Consider the following 23,397-nt stretch of genomic DNA (forward strand, 5'->3'; position numbering starts at 1 on the left):
CTCTCTCTCTCTCTCTCTCTCTCTCTCTCTCTGACACTGCCTGTTTCTTAGAGTCCAAGAAGCTCAGTCATATGTGGTGGGTGATACCATAGATTTAATAGAGACCCAGTCAGACCAATAGTATGAAAAATCAGGAACAGAGTTTATTTACAATGATGCGCATCAAGGGAGAGACAGCATGACTTCACCTAAAGATCCATCAGCTGCTCTAACTAGACAAGGAAATAGTTAGGGTTTAAGTATCCTTCCAGGCTGACAGGAGATGGCGTTGGTCATCCCATCTCACGTGGACTACACTGAATCAGACTCTGATTAGTGGCAACCTGGCAATCCGGAGCAGATAGCTAATGACGCAGCCATGCAGAACAGTGAAACACTGCAAAGTCATAATATTCCCGCTTATCTCTAAATACAGTCACACACAGATATACACAGGGACAGTACAGATATCATACAGTCATTATAGAATCATACTTTTAGTATCAAAGTGACCCACTAATGAGAAATGCAGAACATTAAACCACATATTGGAATATTGGACATAATGTTCTATTCCACTTTCTCTCATGGGTTAGCAACAGGTTTTGTAATGGAATGTTAATTCTCCCTTCTCTCTCTCTCTCTCTCTCTCTCTCTCTCTCTCTCTCTCTCTCTCTCTCTCTCTCTCTCTCTCTCTTTCTCCTTCAGGTCTTACGGCAGCTGCAGCAGGGCCTGGCCAAGTGCCACTCGGTGGCGTTCGAGAAGAGCGGCGCCGTGTCGGACGCCAAGATCACGCCGCACACGCTCAACTTCGTCAAGAAGCTGGTGAGCACGTTCGGCGTGGGCCTGGAGAACGTCTCCAACGTGTCCACCATGTTCTCCAGCGCCGCGTCCGAGTCGCTGGCGCGCCGCGCCCAGGCCACCGCCCAGGATCCCGTCTTCCAGAAGATGAAGGGCCAGTTCACCACCGGTCAGTGGACTGGGGCTTGCAACCCTATTCCCTTGTCTTGTCTTGTCTTATCGGTCAGACAATTCCATTTAACTTCAGCTATCCATGAATTGCTATGATTATGCAATTATAGCACCCCTACTTTCCATCTCCAAAAAAGATTTTTGAGTCAATACACACACACACACACACACACACACACACACACACACACACACACACACACACCACACATCCACATATTTCCTTTGAATGTACCATCTACTGTCAATATCTGTCTTTCTGTCTGGCTCCACGTTTCACTTCAGTGAATGCGAATGACATCAAGTGATCATCAGCAAGGTCAGGGTCAGACAGCTGTGTGCTGTGGGGTCGTGTTGATGGTGTACAGAAAGTGCGCTCTGTAGGGGTCATTAAGGTCAGTGGCTCTGCTGGAGCCTGTAGCTGCAGCTCCCTGCTCACCCCCGCTCACCCCCCCCGCCCCCCCCCGATCATCTTACTCCAGCCCTGCCCCTACTTTCCCTCAGCTCAATACTACCTTTTGTTGCCTGCTCACCACAGGTCTCTTGCACTTTTGTCAATAACAGCCCACTCATCTGTCTGTCTCTCGTCCCTTCTCTCTCTCTCTCTCTCTCTCTCTCTCTCCTCTCTCTCCTCTCTCATCTCACTAATCTCTCTCTCTCTTTCTCTCTCTCTCTATTCTGCTGTCTTCATGTCAGTGTCCGCTTTCATTGCGAGGCTGGCTTTTTGTTTTTGTTTGTTTCTTTGACGCCCTGTAATTTGAGCGCGGCGGTTTTTCCGGGGCCCTTGCGGTAGGACTTTGTTTTTTCGGGAGATATTTCTCCTCCACGGTGGATGTTCCGTTCCGGGGAAGAGTCCGGCGGGGTTTTTTTTTTTTTTTTTTTTTTTCTGGCCCAGTTGTGAAGGCCTGGGCGGGCCGTGCTTGCCGGCGGGGGCCGGTGGTCGGCTGCCCGCTGCAGCCAGTGGAGCGGTGGAGAGAGCCGGCCGTCCTCCAGGTCTCTGGAGCCCCACAGCACCCCACTGGACGCTGCCAGCTGGGTGGCTCAGCATGGATGGTAGCAGAGGATGCTGTCTGTGTGTCTCTATCTCTCTGTGTGTGTTTGTCCTTGCTGGTGTTTGTGTGTCAGTCAGTGCAGTCCTGTTCGTGTTTGTGTGTGTCAGTGCAGTCCGTGTGTGTGTGTGTGTGTGTGTGTGTGTGTGTGTGTGTGTGTGTGTGTGTGTGTGTGTGTGTGTGTGTGTGTGTCTGTCAGTGCAGTGTGTGTGTGTGTGTGTCTGTCTGTCAGTGCAGTGTGTGTGTGTGTGTGTGTGTGTGTGAACTTGATGAACTTGCCCTATTTTGAATTGCCTGTATATGAATGTGCAAGAGAAGGTGGCGCAGCTGTGTCTGCATCTGTGTGTGTGTTTGTGTGTGTGAGTGTGTGTGTGAGAACTTGTCGCAATGGCACCCCTCTGGTTGGCCTGAGTATGAGTGTGTTCGTTTATCTTCATGTCAGTGTCTTAACACGCTGCACACTTATGTGTGTCTGCATGCGCGTGTTTGTGTGTGTGTGTGTGTGTCGACCCCTGTGGCAGACGGAGCTCCAGTCGCTCCCCCTAATCCCTCCATCCCTCCCTCCCTCCATCCTGCCCTCCATCCCTCCTTCCCTCCCCTGTGCGTTTTCGGGGGAATAATTGGAGCCCTGAACCATGTGATTTAATTTAATGGCTGAGGGCTGAGGCCTGAGCGGCACACTGAGAGAACAACAGGCTAGAGAAGAGAGCGAGAGGAGGGCAAGAAGAAGTGAATGAGAGCAGAGAGAAGGGAGGAGAGGAAGAGCGACAGGAGAAGAAGAAAAAGGAGGAGGAGGAGGGAGGAGAGGGAGTGCACTGAGCCTCGTCTGACTGTAGGGACATTTCACAGCATTGTTGCGTTGCTATAGTACAGTAGTTCTCTCTCTCTCTCTCTCTCTCTCTCCCTCTCCCTCTCTTTGTGTGTCTTTTTCCTTTCTTCAGTCTCTCCTTCTGTGTCTTAAAAAAAGAAAGTGGCTTTTTATGTGAGTTCTGTCGATGTGGTGGCGACTGGGTAATTTTGCACCCAGTTTATGAGTTTGTTTGTGCACCGTGTGTGTTTGTGTCTGTGTGTGTTTGTGTTTGTGTGTGAGTGATGTGTACGATCAATTCCCACAGCACATTACGGCTTCTGGAACGGGTCCCTTTTTTCGCCTCCGTGGTGACTTGGACCGTGGTCATTTTATAGCAGCGTCAGTAGCATGTGCCATCAAAGCGCTCTTAACTAGAATATGAAATTATTTCATATTGTAATCAGTGAGCTTTGATCGGACGCATTTCACAAAGCTGTGGGTTCATGTGCGACCTGGCCCATCTGTGCCTGAGCGAAGTGAACGCCCACTAGCACACACACACACACACACACACACACACACACACACACACCCCTCTGTGCCTGGCATTCGTCCATCCTCCTCCAGTCCAGAACCTTCTGTCCACCTCCACCTTTTTCTGTCTCTTTTCTGTGTCTTCACTTCAATCCCTCGCTTCTCTTGCTCTCTCCATTCCCTTCTCTGTTCTCTTTCTCTCTCTCTCTCTCTCTCTCTCTCTCTCTTCCTCTCGTTCTTTCTCTCTAATTTTCTCTCGTCTTTTTCCTCCTTCCAAGCTGTTGTCTCTAATTTCTGCTCCTCGATCTCCCCTCAGTGCTCCATGTTAAATGCAGTGGTGCTGCTCAAGCATGTGGGTGCCTTGTCGTAAAACGCCTCCGTGTGTGTGTGTGTGTGTGTGTGTGTGTGTGTGTGTAGAGGAGAGAGGAAGCAGATGTGTTGGTGCCAGCTGTCCCTGAGCAGTGAGGCGTTGCGAGACAGTGTGCCCTAAACCCCCACGTGCCCGCCTAACACTGGCCAGCTGTTGCCTGCTTAGGAAGAAAGCACCCGTGGGAGAGCCACCAGGACGGGACTCTTTTTTACGCACGCACACGCACACGCACACGCACACGCACACGCACACGCACACACACACACACACACACACACACACACACACACTCATGCTCATGCTCCTGCTCCTACATGTGGCATCCAGCACAACGTATATGAGGAGGACGAGGCAGAGATCTATGGCACATTGGTATTCATACTCATGTTCAGCTCACCTATACATTCTATATGGTCATAATGACGGATGCCATCAAGCATACTGTACATGCAGACAGGCGTTCGCTCCCTCCCATATACACACGTGCTCCACTTGCCTTTGCAACAATAACACTCTGCATTTCTCACAGATCAGAAGTACCATGACAAATCATATTAGTTTATTCATGTGCATGCACGCGCACAAACATACCCCCCCCCACACACACACACACACACACACACATACACACGCACACACATATGTACACACACAATCAGTATCTCTCTCACCCACACAAATATCCGCACATTCTCTCACACCACCACACAGAATTTGGCTGGCGAAAGCATTCAAATCCAATTACGGCCATTCATGTTTGCCTGCATCATTGTTCTGAGAAGCGCCACTCCACACTAAAACTGCTTGTGAAGTGGAATGATTATTTCACTTTTCCTCCTCTATTTTTCCCTCCACCCCCCTCCCTCCTTAAATCGCCTCTCCGCGATCCCCTGCATGGCAGATTTGCTTTTCCAGCGTTCATTAAGCACGGTGGCGCTCGCAAGGCAACATCATTTGGAAAGCAGGAGAAAAAAAAACAATAGGAAGACTTTCAAAGCTGGCCTTTCAGAGGATTGGGGAGCCTTCATGCTGAGTTGGCAGCCCTTGCAAGTTTTTGGAGGGGTGGCAGGAGGAGGCTGGTGGAGGTGTGGATTTGGTTGGAAAGGGGGGGGTTTGGTGAAGGGTTGTTGCAGTCAGAGGAGACCTGGGGCGGAGGCTCAGAAGGTCGCTCTGCGATCATTCAGGCGTTACACACGACTAAAGTAGGGAACTCGTTGGGAACTCTCCAAGGGTGGGTGGGGGTGGGGGTGAGGCGGGTGGGTGGGTGTATTTTTAGCACTCTGCCACCTCCACTGTGGGGACTATTGAGAGAAGCCGAGAGTGGGGAAGTGAACGAGAGCCAGAGAGACTTGAGAGCCCCCGAGTCACAGGTCACAGAGCAGGGCTTTTTATTTGGGCTGTGCTCCACTCCAGGACTTCGGCTCCCCAGCGAGGGCCACTGAGATGGGGTCACACTCGGAGGGAGGGAGCGAGAGAGAGAGGGAGAAAGAAAGAAAGACAAAGGGAAATAGAGAAGGTGCACTCCTGTGAGCAGTGGGGGAAAAACAGCCTATGGCCTGCAAGGACGTCCACTGTTATCCGGAGCGTTCCACAGAGCCCTGTGCTTCTTGAGCCTTCCGCTCGTTACCTGAGGGGCTCTAATATTCATAATCCTCCGCTGACAGAGTGCTTAATTATTGATGACGCCAACGGATCTAATCGCCATCAATTAATGATGAAGCGCTTGAGGAGTGGGCAGCGTTTAACCCCATCCACTGCACGTCAGTGGAATTTTCTGTCGATAAGACGATGACTGGCATTTCCTGTTTGGCTCGATTCCCTAACACACACAGACACACACACACACACACACACACTGACTCCCTGTCAGAGAGTTGCTAAGAAAACAAGGTGCTGAGGAGGGAAGGAAGGAAAAACAAAACAAAAGAACAACAACAAGAAAAACTGAAACAAACAATGCTAGACAGGAGTAGCTTGTGGCAAATGACTGCTAATCTAAATGTCAGCCGGCATATTGACATTATTGTGAGTGTTCCGCCACGGCTGCGAGTCGGCCATCAGTATGCGCGCCGACGCGACCTCTCCCACCAGCGAAAAGAGCCGGCAGCAGATCTGTCTGATCTATCGGCTCGATAAAATATTTAGCCCTGTTTTAAGGACAAGCATTGGCGTATTGGCGCCTCATTAAAATTCTCGCCGGGTGTTGCGGATAATTGTTTAAGTAGCAAGTCCTCGCTCTCTTTCTCGCTCTCTCTCTCTTCCTGTTGGAGTTTTATAGTGTTATTACCAGAGCACAACAGAATTATAAATCTGAGGTGTGTGTGTGTGTCTGTGTTTGTGTGTGTTTTAGTTGATTTGATTAAGATGTTGTGTCCTGAAGGTGTGTGTCTAAACTTGCCAAGGAGAGCGTCTGGTACAGCGCGACACACACCTCACTGCAGTGCTCAGATTAACGCTCAATGTCATTTGGAAGTTGAATGGAGTATATAATCCTCTCTTTCTCCCTGTGCCTCTCTTTATTGCTCTTTCTTCCTGTCTGTCTCTCTCTCTATCTCCCTCTCTCTCTCCCTCTCCCTCTCTCTTCTGATCCTATCTTTTTTGCCAAACCACATAAAAGCGGAACTTGGAAGGAAGTACAGTGTAGCACTTCTGTTTCCTGATTCACAAATAATATCTTGCTGTCATTTCTTACCCTCCCCCCCCCTCCCTCATCTCTCCATCCATCCTTCCTTCCTTCCTTTTCTCTGCTGCTCTTCACCTGACACTGTGTCCCTCTCTTCTTCCTCTCCCTCAGACTTTGACTTCAGTGTGCCGGGCTCTATGAAGCTGCACAACCTCATCTCCAAGCTGAAGAAGTGGATCAAGATCCTGGAGGCCAAGACCAAGCAGCTGCCCAAGTTCTTCCTGATCGAGGAGAAGTGTCGCTTCCTCAGCAACTTCTCGGCCCAGACGGCCGAGGTGGAGATCCCCGGCGAGTTCCTCATGCCCAAGCCCACGCACTACTACATCAAGATCGCCAGGTAACACACACACACACACACACACACACACACACACACACTTCACTATCTCCTATACACATGCCATACACCAGCCACACAGTGTTTCTGTACTGCATGTACAGAAACACACACACACACATTCTCCCATTGTCATACTCACACACACACACACACTCTCACACATAAATGCCTCCAGTGTCCATATTGCTGCTTCAACCAAATGTTGGTGGAAAACACATGGGTTAGTTGGGAGGTATATTATCACCTGGAGTGGTTGCCTGTACTTAGCATGATGCTTTTTATTTATTATTATTATTATATTTATTATTTTTTGAGCCACCGTGTGCATTTGCAGCCGCTCTAATACCTGCTGCACTTTATCGTAATATCGTTTTAAATTTCTGCGGAAAAAAAACATGGAAGTGAATGAGCGAGTGACTCATTGTCTGGATACTAAGTGCTCTAATGGTTTGTCTAAAACGTCTCCTTCCTGTGTCTCCTGCTCCCAGGTTCATGCCCAGGGTGGAGATCGTCCAGAAGCACAACACGGCAGCGCGGCGCCTCTACATCCGCGGCCACAATGGCAAGATCTACCCGTACCTGGTGATGAACGACGCGTGCCTGACGGAGTCGCGGCGCGAGGAACGCGTTCTGCAGCTGCTACGTCTGCTCAACCCCTGTCTGGAGAAGAGGAAGGAGACCACCAAACGGCATCTCTTCTTCACAGGTAAACACCCACGTTTCACACAAAAGGAGTTGTTTTATTTTTTTATTTTTTTTTAGTTTATTTTTAGTTTTTTTTAACAGAGGGAGAGTTTGTTTTTGTATGAAACCTCCAAATAAACTAACCTCAAAGGAAATAATGTTGTTTGTCCCAGGGCTCTGGTTATTATTCCGCTTATGTTTCTTCAGCTCCAATCGATTCAGACTGACCCAGTGGAACAGTGATCGTGGCTAGAGCGAAGTTATGATACCTCACTCATCCCCATATCATTTTTTATGTCTTCCTGCAAATTCAGCCATCTTTTATGGTCTGTTCTTTGTGATGGTGGAGGAATATGTTCATACAGTAAATCTCTGAACCTTTGCCCGTTTTTCTCTCTGTCTGAACCAAATAGTGAGAAACCAAAGAGTTCATCTGTGCATGCTGCATGTGTCCTGGAGAAGGGTGTGAAGAGAGAGAAAGAGAGAGAGCGAAAGTGAAATTGGGGTGAAAGAGAAGGCAGCTTCAATAGCACTGCCGGTATGTTGGCGTAGCCATGGAAATGAGGCCACTGAAACCACCTGCCTCGCCGTGCCTCAAAAGAGCGAGGCATATTTTCTAAAAGAGGCGTGAGCGAGTGTTCCATCCCCACGGGAACGAACTGGGGCTTACCGGCCGGACAAGATGAAATCTCAATTGTCTTCCCGTGATTGACTTATCAGTGGCAAAACTGTACGGTGGCAAAGGTCGGAAGAAGGCTTATCAGGCATCACTAGAGGCTGATGAAATCCTGTTAGAGAGCTCATCCGAGTGGCTTGTCTCTCCTCAATCTGATTCTGATTGGTGGACTATCTTCTAGTGCTCGTCTCCTATTGGTCATGATCGCAGCAGCAGCAGCATTCAAGGCATATGTGATCAAATGGGAAGAACTAGCTGTAATTTCTTTTTGTTCTTGTCGTGTTTACATCGAGTTCCTGACCCTCACAAATCATTTGCTACTCGGCGTAATCACTATTACACTGAACAGACCGATGCGAAAGTCAATCATCCGCCCAAACGCTTGAACGTGAGTCGACGTCAAAAGCACTACCATCAGTTCTGACACCCACGCCCCCCCCCCCCCCCTCGCCACTCACTCAGTAGACTCCGACTAATAACTGAAAATGTCAGCCACGTCGTTGCCTGGGGGGCACATTGATCAGCATCGCGCCGCCCAGAAGAAATTAAAGGTCTGACCCGAGACTGTTGCCACCGCGCGCCACGGTCGCGGAAGAGGTCGGCCTCGAGCCGAACAATGATTGGGTATGACGGCTTCATGTTGACTCGCTTTTAATGAGTTTGGTGTCACCGGCGTAATGATATGTACTTTGACATATTTCCCTTCTCCCCTCGGCCTTCCTGAGGTGGAAGATTGGCCGTCGGCCCACTGTTTGCAGTGCGGCTATTTCCGTGAACAGATCGGCCTGTTTAAATATATTTATGTTCGGCAGCGATAGCCTCGGCCCATGGCGTATTCTTTTGAAATGAAAGTCGTGTACAGGCCGTCACTGGTCTTGTTCAAACACTTCCTGATTCTGCAGGAATCTAACTCCAACGCCCCCCCCCTTCTCCATTTCATTCTTAAAACTGCTGGCCCTAAACTAAGAGCATAAAGACAATCTCTTGTTCATTAATTTCGAAAAATGCCTCAGAATGTGGTAAGTGCAGACATTTCAAGGCCGTGATTAGTGCGCCATGACGACAATTCTTTTCAGACCTATGCGTTATTAATGCGGACTGTTGGAAAGGCTGATTTCTATTCCCACATTATATCAAAGGCCTTAATACCTGACTTTTTATGTGTTTTTGAAACCATCTTTTATTGAAATGGCTGAAGAGAGTATGCTCTTGCGCACAACCATTTGGGTGGATTTCATCGTCCTTCAGTATGTTTTAGTTGAAGGTCTCTGATGACTCCTTTCATCCTGAAAATGTACAAGAAAGGCAGACTGTCCAAAAATCCCATCAAAATGTCTCTCTGCAGGACTCTCTGCTTTGAGCCAGATGCATTGTGTTGACCTTCTGCCCCCCCCTCCCCCCAATAGTGCCGCGGGTGGTGGCGGTGTCGCCCCAGATGCGCCTGGTGGAGGACAACCCCTCGTCTCTGTCCCTGGTGGAGATCTACAAGCAGCGCTGCGCCAAGAAGGGCATCGAGCACGACAACCCCATCTCCCGCTACTACGACCGTCTGGCCACTGTACAGGCCCGCGGCACACAGGCCAGCCACCAGGTCAGCGCAACTTCATTATAGTGACAATGAAATAAAATATGCACTTTTATTAATACTTTGCCACCATTAATCAAATGTAAATGGCACCAATGCCGTTATTTTATGATATTGAATATGTTGATTTTATTAATTATTATAGTAATTGTGTTATAAGTGGGATATTTGTTGATCATTAAATTATTTAGTATTATTTAGTATTTTATAGCATTTTCTATTAATGATTGTTAGTATTTCATTATTTATAACCATCTTAACATCAGTCATTTATTAATACATTATGACATGTATAATTAATAATGAGAATTTGTTCATTAATATTTTTATTATTATAAGATTGTTATAATTATGGATTATTATTCAGTCTGCCATCCTGTGACTAATCTGCTTGTGTGTGTTTGTGTGTGTTGTAGGTGCTGAGGGACATCCTGAAGGAGGTCCAGGGGAACATGGTGCCTCGGAGCATGCTGAAGGAGTGGGCTCTGCACACGTTCCCCAACGCCACCGACTACTGGACCTTCCGCAAGATGTTCACCATCCAGCTGGCGCTCATCGGCCTGGCCGAGTTCATGCTGCACCTCAACCGCCTCAACCCGGAGATGCTGCAGATCGCCCAGGTAACCACGCACGTGTGCTTACCACCCTCTCACTGCTGGCTTCTCGCTTGCTCTCTTCTTTCTGTGTGTGTGTGTGTGTGTGTGTGTGTGTGTGTGTGTGTGTGTGTGTGTGTGTGTGAAAGAGGAGGAACGGGAAGGAAAGAAAGAGAACAATGTCATACCGTCTCACACACTCCACTCCTGCTCCCCCTCCTCTCCAGTGTCTGGCCCACTCCCTCTCCCCCAATCTGCTCTCGCTTTCTTTGTCAGCAGCACGCTCACTTTCTCCTCTACTCAGAAACCCACACACAGTACACTTTCATGTTGTTCTCTCAACACCATCTCTCTCTCTCTCTCTCTCCCTCTCCCTCTCTCGGTTTTGGGACTTAAATCAAACTCACTGATTAGCCTCATCTGCAGTGTCACTTTGAAGGCCCAGGTTCAGTCAGCTGAGAGGATGGCGTCTGTGCTTATAAAAGAGAAGCCAAAGCCATTGATGTCCTTTTCAATTAACCCAATTGGATTTAAATTGACACCACACCGAATGCCAAATCGACCTTGGCCTCCCCTCACTCCATTTCACAGTGCATTTTCCGGAAAGATCCACAGCCCCTGCCCGTTCAGCCGCTGACCCCTTCGAAAGTTGTTTTAAAAAACACAGCGCCGTGAGTCGCGGTTGGCCTGTCAGAATGCTAGCGGAGTAGGGGGGGGACAGTCAGTGTTCCTGATGACCATATGATTTGGTCGTTCTCCAGCTGTCGGGGCTGATTCGATTAAAAGAGGTCCCCAGCACGGACGGCTTCATCCAGGCACTGTGACTCTTCATCTCCGGCACAGCACGGTCGTCGCAGGAGGAGGAGGAGGAGAAGGAAGAGGAGGGGTGGGTAGGGGAGACTTGGGGAGGGGGACGTTCAAGCGAGTGCATTTGGAAGTCTTTATTAAAATGATTGTGTCCAACAGACACCCCATCCTGTGATCCTAATCTGCCATTGCTGACAGGCATTAGAGTGGGCAGCTAAGCGAGCGCATTAAGCCCCCTTTCTGCCTGTTCCACTCGGCAGATCTCATTAGGCACAGGGAGATTACAGCGCCAGGGGAAAAGAGGGCTGTGCTGATGTGCTCGCTCTCTCTCCCTCTGTCACACACACACACACACACACACACACACACACACACACACACTATAACACATATATATATACACACACACACACACACACACACACACTATAACACATATATATATACACACACACACATGCATGCACACACACTCATTCTCCCCTCTCCTTCATTCATGCACACAGATACTCACCCAATTTCTCACACTCACACACATATGCTCTCTGTCTCGCTCGCTCTTTTCCCCGCACACAGTCCTTTCTCTCTCTGTCTCCTCTGAACACATGCACATCCATAAACTCTCACTCACTCATGCATCTCCCCTCAATCTGCCACACACACACACACACACACACTCTCTCTGTTTCGCTCACTCACACACGCACCCACAAAAAACAGGCACTCTTATTCTTTGAGAATTCATCTTATTCTTCTAGAATTCTTTTCTTATCTCTTATCCAAGGTTCTATTCCTCGTGTTCTCTCTCTGTGTGTGTGTGTGTGTGTGTGTGTGTGTGTGTGTGTGTGTGTGTGTGTGTGTGTGTGTGTGTGTGTGTGTGTGTGTGTGTGTGTGTGTGTGTGTGTGTGTGTGTGTGTGTGTGTGTGTGTGTGTGTGTGTGTGTGTGTGTGTGTGTACGTACGTACACGTGCTTCCTGGCTGAGCCCTCTGTGTATAAGCAGGAGCCAGTGTCGCTGTCTGAGGCTTCTCTCCTTCCCTGATTTTGTGCTGTGCGGTGCACTGTCTCGGACAGCCAGAGGCCTCCGCCGGCCGGCTGTTACAGTAGAGCCGCGGCCAAGGCCAAACACTCCCCGCTCAACTCTTTATCAGCAACTTCTAGAGGGGCTGGAACCCGGTCTCGCCCCCGGTTGCTGCAGACGGTGATGATTTCGGGGATAAAAGCAGAACGGAGGGGGGAAAAATTGAATTAAACACTCTTCCATAAAGCTGTCAGTCAGCTCACCTTCTCAAAATAAACTCCTTATCGGTGAAATTCTCTCCCCCCCCCCTCCCCTTAGCCCTCCACACCCCCGACCCCCCCCCTCCAGGCATATCGCGTTAGGCCGAGAGGATGTAGGCTTAAAGCGCGGACCCCAATGAGCCTCCGCCAGGGCATCACAAGGGGAGCGGAGGATTATGTGTTTGTTGATGGTTTGACACCAGCAGCAGAGGCAGCTTGTTGTGGATCTAAAGAGGTTTTTTTTTTTTTTTTTTTTTTTTTTACATCCAAGGGAAGCATGTCCCTATGGGCCAGCCGTATTGAGGAGCTTAGCAAAGTCGATGAGGGCAGATCCTCCACTACTGTCCGCTCATCCTCGTGCCCTATTCGGACATGAGAACAGCCTGCTTTGACTTGCCAGGCTTAAAAATACACATAAAGGCTGCATTTCTGTGTGTGTGTGCGTTGAGCTCGTTGTGAATGACATAGAAGTTGACAATTTACACAAAATGTAGTCACAAAGAAAAAGGAAATGTACTTATTAACATTTAGCCAACGCTTTGTCCTTAAAATTTTTCTCCTCAACGTTTTTAATTTAATTGGATGCAAAGGCGATGGTGGGTTGATATGCAGAACCATTGGTGGCTAATGAGCAGTTCCAGTTTAATTTGCGGAGTAAAAGCGCAAATGAGACCGGGCTCGATGGGGGATTAGAGCTCCGAGCTCATAGTCATCAGTGAGGCCCAGGAGACGGCGTCAGCTTTCCGCTCTCCCTTTCGGCAATAAGAACAGAAAAACCACCTCGCGTCCATCAAGCACTTGTCCGTCCTGTACCTGACTGACCACTTATCTTCTCTCTCTGTCTTCCCTTTTCTCCAAATAACAGGACACGGGCAAGCTCAACGTTTCTTACTTCCGCTTTGACATCAACGACGCCACGGGTGACCTGGACGCCAACCGGCCCGTGCCCTTTCGCCTGACGCCCAACATCTCGGAGTTCCTCACCAGCATCGGCGTCTCGGGGCCCCTCACCGCCTCCATGATCGCCGTGGCGCGCTGCTTCGCCCAGCCCAACTTCAAGGTGAGTCACTGGTCCATGTTGCCTGGACACACAAGTAGCCGCATCTGCTGCGTATGTCCTCCTCTTAAGTGTGTTTAGGATGCATAGGATCGATAATGTCAGGGTACTACAGTCACCCACGACCTTCTCAAACAACCCATGTTGTTGCTTTATCCTATGTCTGACCATCATTATGTAGATAGCCACAGCAATGAAAGAGTGAGGTAAGTGAGTTGTAGCCTGGCTCCGCCCTGCTACGTACTTCCGCTCAATTTTCATTTTCCTTCAGTACATCGTCTGGGATTTCGGTATATTCGCGGGTTTTCTCGGGCCAAATTTTACCTGTCCAATCAGCGAACAGATCGGGTGGCTGAGAACAATGACGTTGAGGTCGTGCGCTAGTTTGAGTATGACATGAGTCACGACCAAACGTTAGCGATTGGTTATGGCAGATCCAGAGTGGCTCTGGGCAGATCCAATAGTTTTAAACTTCAACAGAGTACTCGCCTTCAAGGAAGTTAACGCTTGGCAATGGAAAGTGGCCAGACACTTCGTACATTATGAAATGTAAGAGAGTCTGGTAGGACCAGGCTAAGTGAGTTGAGCGCTTATGGTGTAATTGCACAGCAGAGAGACCTGGGGTGTGAGTAAACACAAGATGACTCGATATGGAATGTTGGTTTGTTTTTCCTGTCTGTTGCTAAAGTAACCACTATCTTGATGTATACTGAACTGAACCACACTAAATGAGAGTGTGGTTATGTAACATGTGTATAGTGGTGTATATGTACCTGCAGTTCATAATTATCTAGGTCCACAAGATCAACTCCTCTAACCGGTAAATTATTGAACTGTAAAGTGTAAGCCCTGCTGCCTGCTGGGTAATATGAGCTGCCGCACTTATGAATGTAATTATGTCGGTATCAGTCTGCTTGTGTCATCTGGGTACATGATTGCTTGTGACACATGTTGGGTCGTTCGTGGCCGCCAATCCACAGGGTGTATGAAATCTTCCATCCCGACGCCTGCCCTTGATTAAATAAGACAGAGACTTCTGTTTTTGTTTCTGCATTTAAAAGGGGATTCAGGCTGTGGCGAGGAAAGAAGGGGGAGGGGGGGGGGGAAATAAGAAACGGGAGAGAAATCATTGATTTAATTCAGCACATGCATAATTAATTTCTTTCTCCCTCGGTTATTTATGCTGGTTTTTATTAAAAGTGATGTCGCCACCGAGAGGCTCACACTCCATGCAGCGGTTTGGCACTCTCACATCCGCACAACACAAAAACAACAGCAGCAAATGGCGCTGAGAGAGAGATGCAAAGATGGAAAACAACAGCATGAAGGAAGGAATGAAGGAAAGAAAGGAGGAGGGAAGAGAGCGCTGCGCTCCCCGCCCTGCCCCCCTCGTGGGAGGATTGTATAAGTGGGGTCTGGAGCGCTCGGCAGCGGTCACGTAATAACAGGGCAGCAGGCGGCCCTATGAATAACTCGCCCTCTTTAGGAGGGCCAGCGCCGAGTCCGCAGGGCAGGAAGAGGAAGACCGCGGGTGCGAGGAAGAGAGCGCAGGAGCAGCCAATGGAGAGAAACCCGCCACGCGCCCGCACAGACAGACAGACCATTTTTTAAAAAGAGCGCAAAAACACTGCTAGAAAAGATCCTTCGCCAACTTTAGCTGATTGATTCATTTGACGCCACTTAATAATTGATATACTTTGGAGATATAATGAATGCAGGGACTGTTGGCTGTGTGCCAGCTGGAGGATAAGACGAGGATAAGACGAGTGGTGACGTGCCAAACACCAAGACAGGAAAAACCCTTGTAGCATTCCCTCCTGGGGTTAGGAATGAGGCCCAGAAGATTGAGTGCAATTGTACAAGCATGTATGTGTCAGAGCGCAAGCTAGAACAATAGAGCTTCATAACCACAAGCAGCCTCTCCCAACGCACTGTAGTACAATTCCAAGCTGACGTGCTACTCTGTGACTGATGTTTGCACCCCACAAGTTGATTGTCTTTTTTTTTTAGCAATAATTAGGTCATCTGTTGAAATGCAGAATGACTAGACGTTGAAGGATAAGACTGTAGAGGTAGAATAAGAAATGCTGAAACTGTGATTTGTCATTACCTCATGGAATGTGTTGTACTTACCTTGTTTACTGGAACTCAAGGTAAAAGTCATAATTTAAGTCCATCTGGCACTAATGGTTCTCCCTTTCGTCCCCTTCAGGTGGATGGCATCCTGAAGGCGGTCTTGCGGGACGAGATCATCGCGTGGCACAAGAAGACTCAGGAGGACACGTCGCTGCCACTGTCCCCCGCCGGCCAGCCCGAGAACATGGACAGCCAGCAGCTGGTGTCGCTGGTGCAGAAGGCCGTGACGGCCATCATGACCCGCCTGCACAACCTGGCCCAGTTTGAGGGTGGCGAGAGCAAGGTCAACACGCTGGTGGCGGCCGCCAACAGCCTGGACAATCTCTGCCGCATGGACCCTGCCTGGCATCCATGGCTCTGAGCGGGGACTGGGGAGACTGTGGAGGGGTCACTTCCTCTAAATCTGGCCGTCAGAGGTCAATGCTGGAATTGTGATCTGAGGACTATCCTTAAGAAGACTGTCTAAGCTGGAAATGTGAACTGAAGACTGTTTAAGCGAGACTGAATATATTGGATTTTTTCACTCAAATATGGATTAAGATGCAGTGCTTAACTGATGGGGACAGACGGGAGCTGTGCTCACAGACATGATCATCTTGTGTTCAGTCAGCTTGTGTTTGCCTTGTGTTTGCAAGGCTGGCTCAGTAGCAGTTGAGCCTCTCGTCATCATCTTGCCATTTAGTCACAGCTACAAGCGAAGGAAAGCAAAAAAAGAAATGGAACAACATTTAGCAAAAGCTGGATTTACGACAATAGAGTTGATGTTGCTTTGTTTGCGGATGGCCTGCATTTTTAAAAAAGAAAAAGTGCCATAAGACCAACAGAGCATACATCAACTTGAGCTCAAAGCTGTATTGCTTTTTCTCTCAGTGAAGATATCCGAGGGACTTTTCCCTTCTTGATGTGAATGAAAGGAATAAGTGACTCTAAACTCCTGTGGGCCCCTGCTCCCACTTATAGACATCAAGACAGTGAGCCAGGGCAGGTTACACAGGCTCCATGCAGACAGAAGTGAGCCATTGGTGTTTGATGATAAGGTTTTGATGGGGTTATTCTATGGTAATTTCTGAAAATAACAGACTCTGAACGTGATCACAATGTAAAATGTTTGCATTTTTTTGTTAATATATACTTTATGTTCTGATATAGTATTTTTGCATCATGTGGGAAGATGGACTTTTTTTATTTTACTTATCATTATTCAGATCACCGCTATGTTTGCTTTATGTTTTTAGTACTGAATTGGTCTATTTCTACCCACAAACCACTGCACACACTCTTTTGTCTCAAGAGGAGACTCTAAAGCAGATCCCAGTGGTTGAACTCCCTTAAAAGCTGTATTTGTCCTTCAGGATAATGTTGGTTTGACACTGATAGCCATGCACTCTAACCTGTACCCACAGACCTGTCTGTTTGTTTATTTTTTGTAGTTTTTTTTTTTTTTTTGTAAATGCTTTCCTCTGTTTTGTAAAGGTACAGCACCCTCTGGCAACCTAAGTATTGTACCCTTGGCATTGTAAATATGCGTTTTTAATAAAATGCTTTTGTAGAAAAGAAATGGAAACAAAATGGCATAATGATACATTTTTGAGTGCTAGATATTACCTTGCGGTGTTTGGCTGAGCCACTGTTGTCGAGAGGGGCCCGAAGTGATGACCATTATCATCTCAAGCTGCGGATCAAATGGCACGTCGACATCACGTCGACGTCTTGACTTCTGAAAGCCTCAATCCACTAATCCAGCCACTGCACTGTGGTGTAACCTGTGAAAAGCAGAAAATGAGATGGTTTGGGACGTGTGTGTGTGTGTGTGTTTGGGGGGAGGGGGCTGAAGGGCATTGTGAGGGAGGGGGAAGTAACCTTCAGGTGTTTATTTTTTCCTGCAGAGTGTGTGGGTGGGGGGGTTTGAGTTAGGGGCAGTCCCCCCCCCCCCCCCCCCGCTGCTGGCTTCATGTGGTTTGTCCCAGTCTGAACTCTGAGTCTCAGACACTGGACTGCAGGGGGGAGTTTGGCAGAAGTGTGGGGAGGGAGGGAGAAGAGTGGGAGTGAGAGAGCAAGTGCTGGCCAGGTCAAAAGCCTCTTATACTCTCAAAATCTCTCTCTCTCTTTCTCTCTCTCTTTCTCTTTCTGCTCACCTCCTGCCATCTGATTAATCCCTGTCAGTATATCAGCCAGGCTCCTGTCTGCTCTGAGTTACACGCCGTGTCAGCACAGACTTCAATCCCATAAACCACCACTGCCCTCTCCTCTCCGCTCCTTACCTCCGTCTGACCGCTCTCCCAGGCCTGCTGCTCGAGACCCTCTCCCAACCAGAGGTGTTTATTTTTACCTCTCTTTTTCCGTCCATCACAGCTCTCAAAAAACTCTTCTTTCAAAAGGCACACATACAGAGAGTGAGAGACAGCACCCTGCAGACATGGTGCTCCAATTACATTTTTAGAGTAGAAAGAAAAAGCTAACATTATTTATCATTTTACAAAAAATTCTCTTCTCTTGATTGCTCTTTTTTTCCCTCCCCCCTTCCTACCCGCAGGCCATGGGCTCTCTGTTGCTGAATACACTCAACACACACACACACACACTCTTTCTCTCGCACACCCATGTGAATCATCGATCTCACTTTCAGACAGGTGCGCCTTGAAACTTTCCCCCAATTTGGGGGAAAAGAGAGGGAGGGAGGGGAAAAAAGTAGAGGGGATGGTGGGGGTGGAGGTGTTGGTGTCGAACATGTCAGAGACGTGTTGGATCCAGCCAGCCTGCTGTGTCTTACCCAGTACACACACACACACACACACACACCATTCTTTATCTCCCCCTCTTGTGGCTGCTGATGTCTAGACTGATAGCGGTGAAGTGAGAGGGGGCCTGGGTGATTGATGTGGCCCTTCAGGGATCGCCGAGGAGCTGATTGGCAGAGACACTGAGCACAGGGAAACTCAACCAGCAAAACGCCTGCCAGGAAAGTGATATTATTTAGAAGGGTGGAAAAAGGAGGAAACAAGAGGGAAGAAAAGGTGGAGGTGGTGGTTGTGGTGGGGGGTGGGGGGGGGGGGTGTCTAATGACCTCATCTGTCAACGATGTGAAATTAACAGAATGCATCTGAGCGAAGGGGAGGAATGTATTGAGACACTGAGGGTAAACGCACAGAATGTACAGAAGGGAAATAAGGGGCTAAGTGTGTTTGGCTTGGAGGGAGGGAGGGAGGGAGACGTGGATGCTTTCTTTGAGTGTTGCCCCCCCCCCCCCCCTCTCTCTCTTTCCTGTCGTTCAGGAGTGAATTATTCCCGAGGCTGGAGCAGGTGGTAGACGGGAGACAGAGGCTGTCCTGGTGAGCGGGTGAATCTCGACACCCTAAAATAGCCTCGTGTGTTCGTCCCTTCTCCAGGAGCACTGATGCGTGCACACACACACAAAGGGGAAAAAAAACACTGAACAGGTCTAATAGGATATGGTGACCATGTTTCCTTCCCCTGGGTTATTTTAAATAGGCAGGAGAACTGTCCTTTACCAAACTCACTGCTGCTGATGCCTCACAGGGTGAGCTACATCGGGCACGTAACTGAAGCGTTCTGTTCAAGTTGTGTCTTCCGCAACAATTAGCTTCCACTATGATCAATGGAAATGGCTACGCCAGAGGTGATGGCGACGCACACGTTAAAAAACTTTTATTCTAAAACTATTTTTTACGCTCTGTGAACTGCTCGTCATTAATTAATGGTCTTTTCTTACAGTGCTTTAAGAGTACAGTTCTGTGTACTTTTTTTAAAATTTGAAAGAGACTGTCTCTTATTTTTAGTTAAGAGAGCCACTATTGGAAAATTACAGGAAACCAGGAAAATTGGTCCATTGATGTCTAATCCATCCACCCCAACATATCCAGCACTTACCTGTCACACCTCCAACTCTGCTGTAGGGTTTCTCCATTCTCACTCTACATTAGTGCAGGACCCTTGACCCACATTGGCCCTCTGGTTATTACAGCAGGGCATTTCCCACAATGCAGCAGTGTTTGTGGGCGGACACTCGCTCTGAGAAATAATGAGACGACGAGCCATCCACTCTTGTCGTCCGACATGAACCTCTGGCTGCGGTTTCCACGGCAATGGGCTATATATTCTCAGTTCCATCTGTCATCTGAAGGAGCGGAGGAGGTGGCAGGCCAAGCGGATCGCGAGCTTGCGTAGCCGACCGTGGCAAACAGCTCAGGACCTAGCGCCTCTGAAGCGTGTCTGGCAATACGTTTAAAAGCAATGCTGTAGCCTGGTCAGCCTAACGTCACAGCCTTACACTTGACCGTACGTGGACCACACATGGAGAAATGTTCCCATTAAGGGATCTCTACACCCGACTATCATATGCATTTGTCATGTATACAGACCTTACTGTCATGTACTGACCCTAGGCAGATGGGTCAGGCCCTTGAGTCGTGGATCTGCTCGAGGTTTCTTCCTATATATATCTCCAATTCTAGGGAGTTTTTCCTTGCCCCTGTTACCCATGGGCCTCTCTCTTGCTTTCCTTTCTTTCCTTCTTTCTCTGATTGCCTACATTCTGTAAAGCGCCATGATACATGTGTTATGTTTTGGCGCTCTATAAGCACAATAAATTGAAATTGAAATTAAAGGGACATGTTGTGCTCTGCGGCAGCGTGCACTCGGCCCGTGTGGGATCCATTGTCCGTTGCACGATTGAACAAGTGATCAGTGTGCCTTTGTGTAGCCGCCTGTTGCTGAGGAACCTGCGCCCCACACACCTGGAATACGTTTTGTTAGCAGCCAAGAGATTAAGAGATTGAGAGATAGAGTTCATTATACAGCACTGTTTACCGTGCAGGTGTTGGCCTAAGAACACAGGAGACACACTGCACGGCAACAACACAGGCATTCAGCTTTGAGATGACCATCTTAACCATCTTAAAACCCTAGTCTTAAAACCCACACACACACACACACACACTTCTACCCTGAGGCAACACTAACAGGGCTATGACTCAGAGCTGTGTTGACTTCACGCCTCTCCAAAGTGAAGCTTTAGAACATCAGCATCCATTCATTGATCAGTGTCATTACTGTGAAAACCCCAAGGCGGCCTTTGTAACCATGACAATGCCTTAACTACCAATTGTGCAATGTGCACAGCTTATTACTTCTCTCCTCTTGGCGTGATTAGCTGGCTGATGGCAGGGCGGCAGTATCTGACGCAGCCTCCGATGACACAAGAGTCAGTGGCACAGTTGGCCGTACGCTGAAGATGTCCGAGAGAACGGACCGACTCGTGACTGCCCTCCACTCAAATCTGTCACCACAGTCCGAGGAGCATCGCCACGGACGTGCCTGAGTCAGATATTCCGGCACGAGGTGCTTGAGCAGGATTTTAATACTCTTACACAAACTCTTAAGGGCCTTCAAGGCTAATTTTAAATTTTTCTCTGTGGATTGCCTGGGAGGCCCTTCAAGGATAAAACTATTAAGTCTTTTAATAGATTTCATTTTTTTCCCCTCTTAAGTATTCTCCAGCTGTTAAAATGTACCCTTTTCAAAACAGCCAGTGTTACAGTCTCAGTTTGATAAATGAATTAATGTCTTAAAGAATTAAGCCATAATAAGGACTTTTCTATTCAGTTGTATTAATTAAAATAGCAACCTATAGTATTACTGCAGAGACTCTTTATCAATAGGCTTCATTTGTCTCCAAGACTGCACTGCACTTAAAGATGATCTTACAGCAGAAATTGGCTGTTAGACTATTTCCATTGTGGTAAGTTACTGAGGCACTTTTATGAAAAGCCACAACTGGATGGTCACATATAAAAGAACAAGGAAATCATGGCTGTATAGCTTATGACTCAGCTTTGAACCAGTCTAGTCGTTTGTCTTCATTTTATTCTAATTTCCCATCATTTATATTCCTAATCTATGTATGAATTTCTAGGGTTTTAATTCATTTGATCACAGTTCCGCTGTAGAACTACATTCTTCTCACCGAACAAACTCTTTGTTTGGGGTAGAAAAAACAGGGTCTTAACAAGACTTTTTTTCTTTCTCTCTTTCTCTCTGTTTCCAGATGATGGGGCAGTTCTCCCTCTGTCTTCTCCTTGTAGGTTCATTCCCTGGGACTGCCGGTGTGTTTGGGCCTTGTCAGAAGCACCTCACATCCTGAGCCAATTAGCCACTCTCTCTCCGAGCCCTGCTGATCTCTTGGCAGAGCAAAGTGGAAGGAAGAGCCCTTGTGTGTGAGTCTGACAGCGTGTCCTCTCCTCACACACACACACTCCTACACACACACACTCCTACACACACACACACACACACACACACACACACACACACACTCCTCACTCCTCTTTCACATCCACAAACACACACACACACACACACCTACACACCTCTAGCCTTGCCGGCTGATTTAATTTGTTTGGTAATATGAGAATTGGCATGTTCGGCGTAGACCCACTCCAAAGTGAAATTGGACAAGGGCACTGGAGCTGCAGCATGTAAAACTGTTTCACCTTGACAGCTGCCTGAGTGGCCTGATGATTGCCAGGAGAGAGAACCTGAAAGGAGGGGAGCAGACACCAATTCATTTGCCGTCCGCCGAGGAGGGATTCAAGTCGGTGCGGGTGTCAAGGCAAGGATGGAAGCGTGTGTGTGTGTGTGTGTGTGTATATGTGTGTGTGTGTGTGTGTGTGTGTGAGAGAGAGAGAGAGAGAGAGAGAGAGAGAGAGAGAGGGAGGCAGGTATACCTCTGAGGGGAGCATAATAGTTCTAGTCATTCTTTTTAAACAGCATCACACCTATGCCCACAACGCTGCAGTCCATGCCTCCCAACACACTGTAGTAGGCCGACTCACTGCTGCTCCTCATCCAAGCTGTCTGTCATTTTCCTTACCGATAAGATGGCCACAGCCTCTTACCCCTCACGGCTTTGTCTGATGCTGTGTGTAATCCACAATAGCCATTCTTTTCCACTCTCCTCCTCTAGTCTGGAGAGGAGGGGGTTATATGTCTTACTGGTACTCCAAGAGCTCAATGTAGAACGTGGTCTTTTTCTCAGTCCTGTTTCTTGGCCACTGCCCGTATATTGAGTGGTTCAGACATAGAGAGATGCTGATTCAGCTCAGGGAAGACCGTAATCAACTTTACTCTGACCGGAGATCTCCAAAGCCGGCCAACATTAATTGGGTTGATTCCAGGCTGTCGGCTCTGCTGTCTGCCGTCATAGATCACAGCGCTTTGACTGACAGTGATGCATTCCACGGGGGAAAAAGAAGGCCATGTTTTTTTGCTGACTTCCACTCACTGTGAAGTTTTGTTTTGAGGGGGATTCTCAGCAGAAAAGAGGAGCTTGAAGGCTGCCCTAACATCATGCAACAGAAGAGGGGCAAAATCACATCTTCATCGTCCATATGAAAGTCAGACTCCTCTGTTGTGGTGTCATTTGGCTGCCTGTAAAAATGCACTTCGTCCCCGAATTCCCAGAGCACTTTAATGCAGCCGCAGTGAAGCCAAGAGTGTGAGGGCACAGCATTAGTCACCATTAAGAATACGGTGTGTGTGTGCTGTGGAGGAAGTGGGCCGTGGTACCTCTCTCGGCTTCCTGCCGCATCCTGTCACGACGACGGCTGGACATGTCGTGTGGGATGGTAGTGTGGGCGGGGGGATGTTAGGACACACACACACACACACACCAGCTCATTTCCACCTCCAGTGGAGGGAGACCGCCTCTTTAGCCTGTCAGCGACGGCTGTCCACCCCGAGGGGAGATTGCCCATCAGAGCCAATCACGGTGCTGGTGCCGACACCGGCGCCCCTCAGGTGCACACACACACCATCACCAAGTGACCAAACTTTTGCAGCCTGCCT

At 48.3% G+C, this 23,397-nt stretch overlaps 1 protein-coding gene across 1 annotated transcript in view; it reads left to right on the forward strand.

Moving 5' to 3' along the window:
* trrap (transformation/transcription domain-associated protein) overlaps positions 1–17,097 on the forward strand; it is a 96,172-nt gene extending 79,075 nt beyond the window's left edge. The window contains exons 61-67 of the mRNA XM_076298803.1: positions 688–949; positions 6,489–6,714; positions 7,206–7,423; positions 9,484–9,668; positions 10,079–10,282; positions 13,207–13,401; positions 15,611–17,097. Of these exons, the coding sequence (XP_076154918.1) occupies positions 688–949; positions 6,489–6,714; positions 7,206–7,423; positions 9,484–9,668; positions 10,079–10,282; positions 13,207–13,401; positions 15,611–15,895 (1,575 nt within the window). The 3' untranslated portion in view covers positions 15,896–17,097. The remainder of the gene's footprint in view (positions 1–687; positions 950–6,488; positions 6,715–7,205; positions 7,424–9,483; positions 9,669–10,078; positions 10,283–13,206; positions 13,402–15,610) is intronic.
* The last annotated feature ends 6,300 nt before the right edge of the window (positions 17,098–23,397 follow it).

This window comes from Alosa pseudoharengus, unplaced genomic scaffold, assembly GCF_046254945.1.
Source record: "Alosa pseudoharengus isolate Yale_2024_CS ecotype anadromous, Long Island Sound unplaced genomic scaffold, YU_APseudo_1.1 YU_APseudo_1.1_scf_21, whole genome shotgun sequence".
Classification (NCBI taxonomy): domain Eukaryota; kingdom Metazoa; phylum Chordata; class Actinopteri; order Clupeiformes; family Clupeidae; genus Alosa; species Alosa pseudoharengus.